Source organism: Anopheles ziemanni, chromosome 2 (assembly GCF_943734765.1).
Source record: "Anopheles ziemanni chromosome 2, idAnoZiCoDA_A2_x.2, whole genome shotgun sequence".
In the NCBI taxonomy this organism is placed as follows: Eukaryota; Metazoa; Arthropoda; class Insecta; order Diptera; family Culicidae; genus Anopheles; species Anopheles ziemanni.
In genome coordinates, this window is record NC_080705.1 from 25,625,230 (window position 1) to 25,638,725 (window position 13,496).

A 13,496-nucleotide genomic window follows, 5' to 3' on the forward strand; every position below is an offset into this window, starting at 1 on the left:
CCCAACATCATCACGCCTTGTGTTCTCCAAGCCGTAGTCGAAAACGAAGAGATAAGTTTTTGATTCCGGAAGAAAGACTTATCTCGCGAAAAACAACCATTTTTCGGCGAATGCTCATGCCACGGAATGTTTTGGAAGGCGTTGCGAAAGGTCTTCCCCGGGAAATGGGAAGTTTGGCACCAAGCCAAAAGGTGAGGGTGAAGGTCCTTGGAAAATATTTTTGCCAGTTTTTCCGACTACCCTCAGCCCATCGATTTCTATTCAAATGTCGGCAGTTTCCCAAGAGGCATTTGAAGGCAATTGGCTCATCAGCACCCAATTGTTTGCCCTTCGTTCACTATTCGCTTTTGGGAGAAATATGGCCAAAGTGGTACTACACACATATTTATTCATGAACATCGCTGCCGAAAGTGGCAAAACAACGGCAGGCCGAACTCACAGGCTGCACCGGTCCATGTCCTGGGAGAGATTTTTCTTTTCATTGTGCACGCCACACCTCGTTCCAGACTCGCTGATTAGCTCTAAGGACTAACTCTAAGGTTGGAGGAAGGATGGTGCTTGTGCGAGGCGACGACATAGTCGAGGCCTCGACTAACCTAACCAAGGACAGTTAGGCCGGGAGAGATTATACGGCTGGGATTTGCAGATGAAGACAGATCACGGCCGAGCCGAGGTACCGTTCAAATGTGCAAACCGCCTGCCGGTACGGTACGTTAAAACCCGGCAGAAAAGGCAAACCCAGCCAAGCGTTTGTGCACCTCGAGAGAAATGGTTGGAATGAAAATGAAAATTAGATCAACACCACACACGGCCACACTGCAGAGGTGTGAACCGTGTTACGGGCGGTGTGGGTGGTTCAGAGCCATCTCGTACGGGTGGACTCGTACAATGGTATCCTGAAACGTGCACGAACGAACCCCGAGCAACGAGCGGACTAATGAAGCAAAATCCAGGTCAACGTAGGTTCGTTCCGACGTCTAGAACACCTGGCCTAATCCCCAAATGGATGCAGGTACACCAGGAGGGTCGTACATCGCAATAATATTATGACTGGTGCCATTTTGAATTAATGAAAACCGTGTTAGAGTCGGAGATTAAAATCTTTCCAAACTCCCGGAGGATGATTCAAATGAATACAAAATAAAACAAAATAGGTTTTTCCAAATGAAATAAAATTAACACGGATGCATTGCACCTTGATTATCCTCAGTATCTCAGTCAAAGCTAACTATTTTCACATAAAACACTATAATTTCTCGTTTTTCCACGACTTTCAGGCGTAATGGCTTTTTCGAAAAGTAAGAATGGAAAGTATGGAAAGGAATATATAAGAACGGAGAGAAGAAAATAGTAAGATTGGAAAAGAAAATATCCAATTTAGTTTTTGTTAACGAAACACCAAAGAGTTGCAAATGATTTGGAATATTTGGCTTCATATAAATGAAATAGATTATGTATGTTCTCAACTACCTGAATATGCTTCGAAAGTGCTGATAAGCATCCCAATGGCGAGTGCTTTGATTATGAGACTAGTTAGAAGAGATAAAGACAGAGTAATGTTTTGTATATAGAAAAATTCAAAAATGCTTATAAATATACATTTTACAAACAACCATTAAACATTTTTAACCTGCTCGGTTTTTAACCTACTGTTTTTAAACTGTTTTCAATCAAAACCGCTCGTGTTATGCAAACATGAATTTTATTCAGGCGAAACCACGGTATTTTTATTTAGAACACTTTTTAGATTGCATTTTCAATTATTCTCTACTTTTCTAGAATTTTATTCTATCTCAATCAGCAGATTGTTCAAAAAAGGTTTTTTTTTAATTCTGTGAAAATAAACAACGGTTCAGGATTTTTATATTCAATCAAAAACATTGCTATTTCCACTTTCAATCTACGAAGATGCTGTAACACCACCCTGACATCTTTATTTATCCATTTCGCTTAAAAGTATCTCCATCTTATGAATCATTCCGGCGACTCCCCGAACAGCAGCCCCCAGCCGGGTCGTTTATCTCGTCACTTTCGTGCGTTAATTCGTGATTTCACTTTTCACCCCGAACGCGGCCATAAAGTACCCCGGCTGTACGACAAAATTAATGATGCATAGATGCTCCTCCCTCCTGCTTCGCGCTCGAGCAACGAGATAATGTGAACTTTCGCACTTAGCATATCAACGGCACGCCAGCACTCCCCGGGAGTCATTCGGCTGCCAATGATGGTAAGCTGCCGTGCAGGGCGGGAAATGGCTTACCAATGCCACATAATTCTCACCCGAAACGCCTACCGAAGGTGTGGGATTAGCGCACGGCAGCCCCAGCTGGTGGATATAAGGTCCCACAAAACTTTCCACCGAGAGCGAAATTTATACTCACTCGCGCGGGGCAAAACGATGCGAGGGAAAGGTGCATGGGATGGATTGATAGCATGTTCCCTACGGCACGCGATTGAACGCTTTCGGGGCTCCTCCGTAAGCCGTTGATCGATAACATGTTCGCTAATGGCTAATGTCGGCTCGGCGTGTGAAGCGTTATCCATTCCCATGCCCTTGACTTTTGGAACCGTGTGTCAACCGTGCGGAGACAAATGATCTGTACACCGCTTCGTTGGAAATTAGTTTCTAGAAATGTCGAGATTATGTGAAGCGTGGTAAATGAAATCCCAAAGAAACGCCTCCCAAAATCGATACGTGATGAAGCAGCGCAAACTTAAAGTATGGTGAAAAATACAAAACGGATATAACTTCATTAGAACCCCGCTTTAATTTACACGTTTTCTGAGTAAACTTGTTCAAGCACCTCCACCTGGGGCGAATTAATTCGAACAGACACTTTGGCACGTCCACACCCGAGCTGCTCTGACGTCAGAGCGACACACGTGCGGGTCAGGGTTCAACAAATAGGGGTCGTGCTTTTTACTGCCCGAACACCCGAGCGACGACGCAACCAAGATGGAAAGCGGGTGAACGGAGATGGACGAGGAAAATAGGATAATCACACATCGGCCCACCCACAGCGCCCAACGCCTCGTAGTTGGGCAAATACGTCGCTCCAATACATCGCCACCCACACGCAGCAACCGATGCTCGGAGGTCGGAGGTCATGTAACGCTCCCTCGGCAAACGTTTACCTTTCATTTCCTGTTTCCCGCATGGGGAAGGAAAGGCCGGCGAAGGGAAAAGGAAGAGGGAAAAAAAACCTGCGACCACATATCGCATCATGGATTATTCTAGACGATAATGTTATACGCCATCCGCTTCCGCCTCGCATCCGCAGGCTGCCGTTTGCACGGTTTTCCATGGAGAGCTTTTCACCAATCCACATCCACACCATGCTGCCTGTTACGTACGAGTGCTTTATTAATATAGAACGTTTGTCGATTGCGGCACGTACGATTGTGGTTAACGATATCGTTTTTTTTTTTTATAAGCAGCAAAAGGATCTGGTTATGTTTAAATAAATAGGGCCAGTCCGGGTTGTTATTCTCCTGCCTTGAATCCATTAAACAATAATTTTCGACCGATGGTTGCGAAATACGTGTTAGAGATTTTAAATTCTATTTATATGTTTCAGTTCGGTAGTGCATCAGAGCGGATGTTAGCAGTGCATAAGTTTCCTGAAAGGGTTAGCGGAAAAGTAAGGTTACGGCACGACCGCGTGGTGACGCCGAGCTGGAGCTCAGGTCAGACAAATCCTAGCTGCCGCACATCTCGTTCTGTTTGAGTCAATCAAGCGGACCACGAGTTCTTGTGTCCTGACAACGGAAGGAATTATCCCTCCCGTGGCCGGCCCTCCCGGTCCTAAAGGACGAGCCCCTTCATAGGAGTTCGGACAGAGTTGGTACGCCTCTGATTACGTGTAAGGGAACAAATTGTTCGACTTAGCGTAGGAGGATATACCCCGACTCGCATATCGAAAGAAGAAGAAGAAGAAATTCTATTTATGATTGCTCCTAAACTAAACTAATAAACTTGTAGTTTATATTCCTTCAATGTTTATGCAACTAAGACTTTTGTACTATAAAACTTCATAAAAAGTCAGGTTTTGTGCCGAAACTACAATTAAGCTATTTACTTTCAATAACGTTTAATAACCCACTTAACATGTGGACGAGTCATTGAAAAATACATTCTTAAGTCTATTCAAAATAAAAACAATGTTTTTCGACAACATAGTTTAACAAAATGTGTGGAAAACATAAAAACGCAAGTTCAAATTCAAGAAAAAAAATCATAAATGGAATATCAATCAAACAACGTTCAAATAATATTCAACAATAGTAGAAATTATCAACTTCCATATTTTTGAAGCTCAAAAACTAAACTTCAATTGTTCTCTTTAGTTTTCAATCTTTAATAGTTGTTCGAAATGTGTTTTAATAAAGTTTTGTCCTATCAAGCTGATTGAAAGTAGCTTTTTTTCCAAAGCACACAGTAAAGTGTGTGAGTTTCATCAACAAAACCGTGTTTTACGCTCTTAGACATAAATCAAAGCGACTTAAGCGACTGGAGTTGCATCAATCCATGGAGAGTTTTAATAATTCTAACTACAACTGACGAAAACCCGAATGTGTCCAACGAAAATAGCTTCCCACGCTTTGGTAACCGATTACCATCACCATGGAACATGTAGCAATATTCTACGTGACCATAATCTCCCTGCCATATCATTCATCCAAAAACTACGGCCAATTTCGATGTTACCGTTGCTTTGCAGCATAAAAAACCGTTCAACTATCCTATTACTTCCACTACTTCCGCCGGACGATAAGTTTCCAAACTCGAATCCACACGAACACCCTTTTCTGCATGCTCTGTACGTATTTTCCCGTTCCGTTTTAACCTATTTGGTTTTTATATTTCTTCTAAAAAAACTCACCAACCCATAGCAAATGCAATCCGAGTTTCGCTTCCGACGCCTACGAAAAATCGATACTTTCGCAAACGCGCTTCCGGGCTGAAGGTAGGGGGGTGGGAATGCGAGGGACACAAGTAGAACGAACTGGAAACTGTGAATGCGAAACATCCGGGAGATGTGTATTTTTTTTTTTTTTTTTTGTTATGTTTTCCAACCGTCATTTTTTCGGTCCTTCCAGTGCCGACATGGCAGTAAAATTTACTGTTTACCCTACGCTGCAGCAGCGGCACTGCAGATGAGAAGAACTTCTCCGGTGGGATGGCTGTCACGGCCCGAAACTTGCCCTAGACGTGTCGTGCTCCTTTCAAGTCACGTACACCCCCAACTCACCCGCGCTCTGGCCGCGCCGTGATTGCTGCTTCAAATGCAGCGTCATCGTTCGGGTCAAAGTTGTGACAGGTTTTCAACAGCCTTTTCCCTCTTTTGATGCCAGTGTTTCTAGCATGTCTCTGCAGAATTTTTTCAGTTCATGCTATTTTTTTTCTAACGTTTTAATATCCTCCTTTTTTTCTCTTTCCCACACAGAGAGCCGCAAACTGTTCGGTGGCTACCGGATAACGCCAAAGTTCTGCAATGCTACGCGGTCGCTGCTGAAACGTGAGCCAGAACGCCGTGGGCCGACGATTTGTATGTTCAACCACGAGTGCTTCCAGCGGCAGGGCGAGGTGGTGGGTGCCTGCATGGACGGGTTCCTGTTTGGGACGTGCTGTGAGCTACCGCTGACGAAGGACTCGCTGGCACACGATCCGCTGATGGAGCAGCTGAACGGCACCGAGCAGTCGGGCCAGTCCTCGCTGAGTTCCGCCATCGCGAGTCAGTACGAAAAGTTCGGTAGCCAGATGTCGTCCGGGACGGTGTACGATCCGGTGCACCTGGAGGAACCGACGAAGCAGGGCGACCAGTCACGCCCCGCCGGTGAGAAGGTGAAACCGGCCTACACGAAGATCCAGAACAACAACTACATCGTCAACGACGACCTGGACGAGGACATTGTGCTGAACAGTATCAGCGTGAACAAGTACGACGTGGCCAACGGCGCGGTGTCCGTGTACTCACCGTCGACGAACAAGATCAAGACCGAAAGTGAGGAGCAGCCGGTCGTTTCGTTGTCCTCACTCGGGTACCCCTCGACGACGGAGTCCGGCGAGGGTCAGTACGGTAGCAAGGACGGTGTGTACAGCTCGGAGTTGCCTTCGCTGCTGAACTCGTACGGCGAGGGGAACTCGGGCGAGAGTGGTCCTTCCATTTCCACCGATACAAGCACCGACATTACGGCCGCTGGAGTGCAGCAGATTGCGAATCAGATCTTCCAGGAGAACAGTCAACTGTTTGACCATAGTGACATCACACATCCAGCAGCCGAAACGGATCTGCTGAACGAGCACGGCACGGTGGATGAGAGTTACGCGAACCCGAACGACTTCTCCGGAGTTCCACAGGCGTCGCAGGCCGTTCCGGAGGTTCCACCGGCCACGGCTAAGCCCGTCAAGGTGACCTACCCGAAGCCACAGTTTAAGCCACGCCCGAAACCATCGCCAACGCCTGCCAGCGAAGGCAGTGGCCAGTACGTGTTGGTGCAGACCATCTCTAATGACACCAAGAACAACGAAACACAGACGAAACCAACCGTCTCGATGAATAACCTGCCCTCGATCGAGTCGATCATCTTGATGCTGAATGATTCCAGCGTTGGACCACAGTACGACACCGAGCCGACGGCTGCGAACTCTACCAAGGCACCGACGTACGAAACGGCCACTGCTCCCTCGACGTACGGAACCGCACCTTCGATCGACTACGATAAGTACGGTCCGACGAGCTTCTATATCACGAAGCCACAGAAAACGGACGCACCAACGGTTACCCACACCACGAGCAATGTTCCCTCGACCAGCTACGTCTACAGTCCGAAGCCAACGAAGCGGCCAACGCTGGAGCCGGTGGTAGTGCAAGCAACTCTGCTGACAAACAACGCCGGTTACGGTGGAGTCCCGCAGGCTGATCCGACTCCCTCATCAACGCACCGGCCGGCTCCGACGAAGATCATCGTCTCGTCCAGCAGCACCTCCAAGCGACCGATACTTATCACCTCGGACACACTGGCTGCCGGATACTATACGGGACCGACACGTCCCGGATCCACGGTGGCTATATCCTCCGTACAGCCCACGAAGAAGGTGACGACGATTGGTACAAAGCGACCCGGGTCCACCACGATCAAACTTCCCGAGTACATCGTACAGTCGTCCACGCTCTCACACACAAATCCCTCAACGCTGGCCAACGTGAACTACATCCAGATTGCGAGTGCCTCCGATAACCCATCGCCAACGGTACACATCACCCCGAAGCCGGTCGTAGGACTGGTGACGTCTTCAAGCTGGAACGGAAAGCCATCCTCTTCCCCAACGGCTGGCCCGAGCAGTTCCCGGCCAGGGTTCTATGAAAACACACCCCCAGTGTACCTGTCCTCCATGGCGGACTTTGAAGACGAGGGATACTTTGGTTCTACGAGCCGACCCGGTCTGGATGGAACCGTTACCTCGACCGCGATCTACACCATCGTCGATGGGGGCAACAAGATCAGCAACTTTGCCTCGTCCACGTACGCACCTTATGGACCGACGCCTTCGTACGGTGCCACCGCTTCCTATCCACCGCCGTCGCTGAACCGAGTACCTCCAGCTGGACCATCTCTGCAGACGTACGGACCACCGGCACCCGTTGAAGCGTCCACGATGAAGAACGAGCTCTACACGACTCCGGACGACGTCAACAACTTCCCGCCGGTGCGCAACCCTAACCTCAACATCACCGACGCGACCGCCATGACGAACGTGACCAAGATCCAGAACGACTTCTACGGCACGCCCGCCAGCGAGGAAGACAAGGTGAACATGCTCGTCAACAAGATTGTGCAGACGTTCAACGGGAACTTCGAGGAGCTCGAGCAGATTCTGAAGGAGCGCAAGAACCTAACCCTTACTGCCACCGCCCCGGCCCCCGTGACCGGTGTTCCCGCGTCACCCTCTTCCACGGCTTCGGAGAGTACTTCCGCCAGTCCAACCGCGACCAGCAGTACCACGGCCAAGCCAAAGAAGAAGAAGAAGCGTCCGAGTGGAAACCGTAAGCCGGTCAATGGAACCACCACCGGCACCAAGAAGCCGACCACGAAACCGACCGCCCTGGCCGATGCTCCCCCCGCGGCCGGAAACGGAACTTCGGTGAAACCTTCCGCACGTCCCTCGAAGAAACCCACGAAGGTGCGTCGACCGAGCAACTCCACCAAGCCAACCTCGAAGCCAACCGCTACGACCGGCGTCACCACACTCAACAAACCGGCGCCCGCCAACGATACCCCCGTGAAGCCGGCCAAACCGTCGTCCGGCAAACCGAAACCACCGACCGGCGGATCGTCCTCCGCCGCACCCGCCTCGAAACCGAAACCACCGCCGGCCAAACCGTCCGGGGGTTCGACGACCACCAAGAAGCCGGTGCGCACCGGCACCACGGCCAAGCGGCCGACGCGCAAACCCAGCACCCGCCCGACGCTGGCCGACGCCGACCTGAGCACCGTCCAGCTGACGACCACGCGCAAACCGACCAAGGTACGCAGCGACTACCGGCCAGGGACCTGCATGACACAACAAAATGTTAGCAACTCCACTTTTTATCAGTTGAAAAAACCACTCTTATAGGTCACGAAGCGTCCCACCAAGCGCCCGTCGACGACGACCACCAGCACCACGACCGCCGCGCCGGAAGACGAAACGATCGACGAGGAGGAGAACGCCGTGGACGGCGAGGACGAGGAGGACGAGGAGGAGGAGGATGTCGGCGAGGAGACGAACGAAACCGGCGACCAGCAGCAGGCGGCGGGGACGAGAAAAATACGTACGCACCACCGTCCGTCGGCCATCTTGCAGATCTTACCCTTCATCCGGGACCGTTTCCTTTGCTTCCTTGTTCCATTTTAGTGTGCGGACAGCGACCGTTGATGAAGAGTGGGCGCGTGGTGGGCGGCAAGGCGTCCAAATTCGGCGAATGGCCCTGGCAGGTGCTCGTTCGGGAGTCGACCTGGCTCGGCCTGTTCACGAAAAACAAATGCGGTGGAGTGCTGATCACCAACGAATACGTCATCACGGCGGCTCACTGTCAACCCGGGTAGGTTCCGGTGCGGAAGTAGATGTCAACCTAGACAATGAGACAGATGTTTCCGGTTCAGTGGAGCACAAGGGAGCCGTAATATTCTTGCTATGGTTTCCTTAGATTGCTAGGATGAGTTAGACAAGTCGATGAATAGACATTTCGGAACAGGCTTCCCCAACTATTCGTGCCCATTTTTTTCTAAAAACCTTGCCTATGAATTAGAACAACTTTTAGAAGTGTTCAAAAGGTTGGACCATAACGATAAAACTCATTTCCGACTCTAGGAGTTTTTCTAGTAAAAAAGTTTTATTATGCTACCCTACCTAAAATTTTAAAATCAATCACTGGCGCGAATACTTGAGAATAATTATGTCTTTCCTCCAAAATTTCGTCTAATTAACCCTAAGATTTAGTAAGATTCAATTGTTTGGATTTAGTTTAACTCAGACTGTCACAAAAACTAAGCCCGGATAATTAATCAGAACAGTAGAGAGGGTTTGAACCTGATTGAGATGAAATAATTTAATTCAGTGAGCAAATGTTAACCAAATAGAGTTCAAATGAGGCCAAATGTATTAAGCTCTAGTCAAATCAAACGCACTTTTGTGCGAACGGAAGCGGAAAATCGTCTCCAAGCTGATGTTAGTTTAAACATCAAACAAGTGTATGCATAGTTACCAAAACTTTACTATATTCTTCTACTTTTAACAGTGCTTGTAACAAAGCAATATTTTTCCCCTTTCGCGTCTTTTCATACGCTTCCAATCGACATTCCCTTAGGACATAAATTTCATAATTTTCAATTTCGAATATAAGCCGTAATTACCAAAATTCTAAGGAAAACATTAGTAAGAAAACAAAATATGAAGAACGAGTCCTTATAGAAGAAACTATTTAACAAGAAAAGACATGACTGTTGGTTTACCAAACTATCGCAGCATTATGCCATAGCGAGCGCGTTATTAAAGTTATTATATTGTGTAATATTGCGTAACCAAAAAACTCATCTCTTTTCTACATCCTTTTTTTCCAGATTCCTTGCGTCATTGGTGGCCGTCTTCGGCGAGTTCGACATCTCGAGCGACCTGGAAACGAAACGCTCCGTCACCAAGAACGTGAAGCGCGTCATCGTCCACCGGCAGTACGACGCGGCCACCTTCGAGAACGATCTTGCTATTCTGGAGCTTGAAAACCCCATCCACTACGACGTCCACATAGGTACGACCACATGGCTGTACAAACAAGCACGCCGTAGGCATAAGCAGGCGACCAGATTCCCTGCCCTCCAACCGACTCCAATCTCGGAGAACCGGTCTCGGCGATAGAAATCGCATTTCATTGAAATGTTTGCCGCGTCCGCAAACGGTTCCCGGTTCGCTTAGTATGCACGGTGCGGAACTGCTCGTCGTCACAATCAAGTGTCCTCTTGAGTTTCTCGCGCTGGCTCTCAGGATTTCTCCTGGGACGACGAGAGGCTCCCATCGAGGAAAAGTCCCACCGTACCCACGGGGCACGCCAACCTTTACATAATCATCTTAATCCACTCCATTTACGTGGGCAAATCATTGAATGTCGATTCACTGCTGATTGCCATCCATTAGCGATGGCACAATCGGCCGTAGGTCGATCGGCCGGTCCAGGACACACACACATAGACACATATAAACACTCTAGTCAATTCGTTTGCAGGTCCTAGACTCGTTTCTGTACATTCGACCCGCCCCTTCCTAACGGCTTCACCCTTTACTCCGTTCCTTCCCAGTGCCAATCTGCATGCCGGGCGACGATGCCGACTTCACCGGGCGCATGGCCACCGTGACGGGCTGGGGCCGGCTGACCTACGGCGGCGGTGTGCCCTCCGTGCTGCAGGAAGTTCAGGTAATTAAACATTAAATCATCGACATCGGCCCGCACCGAACAACTCGCATTACAACTAATGAGATTTCGTCCTCCTCGTTCATTTGCATTTTCGCACCCACGCCGGTATCCAAACCCACCCGCCCCTCCCCCACCAGGTGCCGGTCATTGAAAACAGCGTCTGCCAGGAGATGTTCCACATGGCCGGCCACAACAAGAAGATCCTGCCGTCGTTCGTCTGCGCCGGCTACGCCAACGGCAAGCGAGACTCCTGCGAGGTACGTACTGCGGCATGCTCAACTTTTGCCACGATCGACGGAAGTGGAACATAAAACGGTCCTCTCCCTCTCCATCTCCTTCTGCCCTGCGCAAACACTTCGAATTTCCACCGGCACGTATCTACAATGCCGGAGACACGAATCACGTCGCTCCCATTATTGATGGGACGAGCTTGGGTTAATTAATTTCAGCCATCTTCCGAAAGTATTTCATTTGCATACTACAAGCGCTGACCCCTGTTACCCTGCTTCTTCTTTCGGCATGAGGTACCCGGCGCCTCCATCAAGCGTTCCCCAACAGGGAACCGATTGTTCCGGGTCACTTTTTAACTGAAGCTTCATTATTAATGTGAATTGAGAACTCTGTTTTAATATTTAGATTTTTTTACGTTATGTGAAAATTTCACATAAATTGACATCCAAATTATTATTTCTTACATGATCTTGTGGTTTTTTGTAGTACTTATCTATGATGTACTATAATTCAGTTACAATCCAACATACTTACATTTGAAGTTTGTATTTCAAATATGTCTTTTCACATGTAACTCCAAATTTATATAAATATTCCTATGAAAAGGAAGCTGTTTCACATTGTACTTTCATTATAATTAAAAATAAATTTTGATTATCCAACTCCTAGTTTCGACTGCATGAAAACAGTTTACAAAAAGTATCAGCTTATGTTGCATCAATCATTATAGATGGTAATAAATTTCAACAATAAATACTGCTTGAAAAAGGGCATTACTTTATTCTGGGACTAAAAGTTAGAGTTCCCCAGAACAGTTCCGCGTTATTTCTATGATAAAAAAAACATGAAAATTATCTATTTGAATAGTTTTTGTACAATATTGGTGCACCTAGCTAAATTTTGTTTATTCCTGCTTAATGTTCGTGGTAGTGTAAAACGTTTGACGTGTTTCAATTCCCTAATGCCCTGGAACAATGCCGATGGTTAATTTGCGTGTGTATACCTGCAGACCCAAAAGGATTTAAATCTTTGCCTACTATTGTTTCCGAACAACGGAACTAATTATCTTTTGAATACAAACAAACACGTTTGCAAACCGAATAGAAGTTTTTGTTCCACCCTAGTAAAGGTAATTATTACGCTTCGTAGTAATTAACCCTGCCTAAGGTCTCTGCCGGTGGCTCCAAGAGCCTGCACAAACGGTGCCACTTTCCAACAATTGCATCCAATTACGTTTAATGATATTACCCAAAATAACCCCATCAAAGCTTCCCGTTCCGACGACGCGAACCGCTTGATAAAATAATAAAAAGATGACATTATGTTCTAATTAAAACGAATCGATCGTTGGCAGCCAACACCGCAATTCCTCCCGCTTTTCCCGGCCCCTCCCTCGAGGGTGTCGCAAGTTTTTTAATGTAATTAAATTTCATCCCCCGATCGAATGGTCCACCGTGTCGTCGGCCATTTTTCGTTATTTTCTTTCGTTTCTATTTTTCATTTTCCCCAGGGTGACAGCGGTGGCCCGCTGGTCCTGCAGCGTCCGGACGGTCGCTACGAGCTGGTCGGAACGGTGTCCCACGGCATCCGGTGTGCCGCCCCCTACCTGCCCGGCGTCTACATGCGCACCACCTTCTACAAACCCTGGCTACGAAGCGTTACCGGTGTGAAATAAGACCCCACTTCCGAAACCGGACAACAACGACGACGACGACGACGATGGTGGCCGAAAGGACTATCCACCCCATCCACCCACCGGCCCCACCCTCCTCCCACCCGGTGTCCTGCCGTCGAAAAGGGTGCTAGTGTGCGTGCGCGCGCGTGTGTGTTTCACATTGCATGCACTTTGACGCGAGTAAACGACGGATGCGAGTGCTTCACTTCTATCCTGTGTGCCTGCGAAGGGACTGTATGTATGTGTGCGTTGTTGCGTGTATGTATGCCTGTATGACTGAACAATGTTGTTAGTACCGTTAGTCCGCACAGCTCAAGGCTCCTTTCCTCGCTCACTGGACCTCTCCTAATTTCGGAAGAGGATCGTTCCTTAGTTGCGCACAGCAAGGAAAGATCCCGCCTTCCATCCTTATAAGCGGTTAGCGTGTGAATCTGTATGTGTGCCTGTGTATCTGTTCGAGTAGCTGCGAGGTCCAACTGGGGAGATGGAAAGGAGTGTAGAGCCTGTGCAGGAACCGTAGCAAGTAGATTTAGTATAGAACTGCAGACGAATGCATTAAACAATCCAAAAGTGAACGAAAGCGCATCACACAGCGAATGCACTTTACTTTTGGTTCCAAATAAGAGGGCAAAGGTAGAAAC

General features: G+C 48.2%; 1 protein-coding gene across 1 annotated transcript in view; it reads left to right on the plus strand.

Annotated features, from left to right (window-relative positions):
* The window catches only part of LOC131293280 (serine protease filzig), a 38,417-nt gene extending 25,562 nt beyond the window's left edge, over window positions 1-12,855 (plus strand). The window contains exons 2-8 of the mRNA XM_058321361.1: window positions 5,448-8,530; window positions 8,621-8,816; window positions 8,900-9,086; window positions 10,105-10,289; window positions 10,834-10,949; window positions 11,087-11,206; window positions 12,691-12,855. Of these exons, the coding sequence (XP_058177344.1) occupies window positions 5,448-8,530; window positions 8,621-8,816; window positions 8,900-9,086; window positions 10,105-10,289; window positions 10,834-10,949; window positions 11,087-11,206; window positions 12,691-12,855 (4,052 nt within the window). The remainder of the gene's footprint in view (window positions 1-5,447; window positions 8,531-8,620; window positions 8,817-8,899; window positions 9,087-10,104; window positions 10,290-10,833; window positions 10,950-11,086; window positions 11,207-12,690) is intronic.
* The last annotated feature ends 641 nt before the right edge of the window (window positions 12,856-13,496 follow it).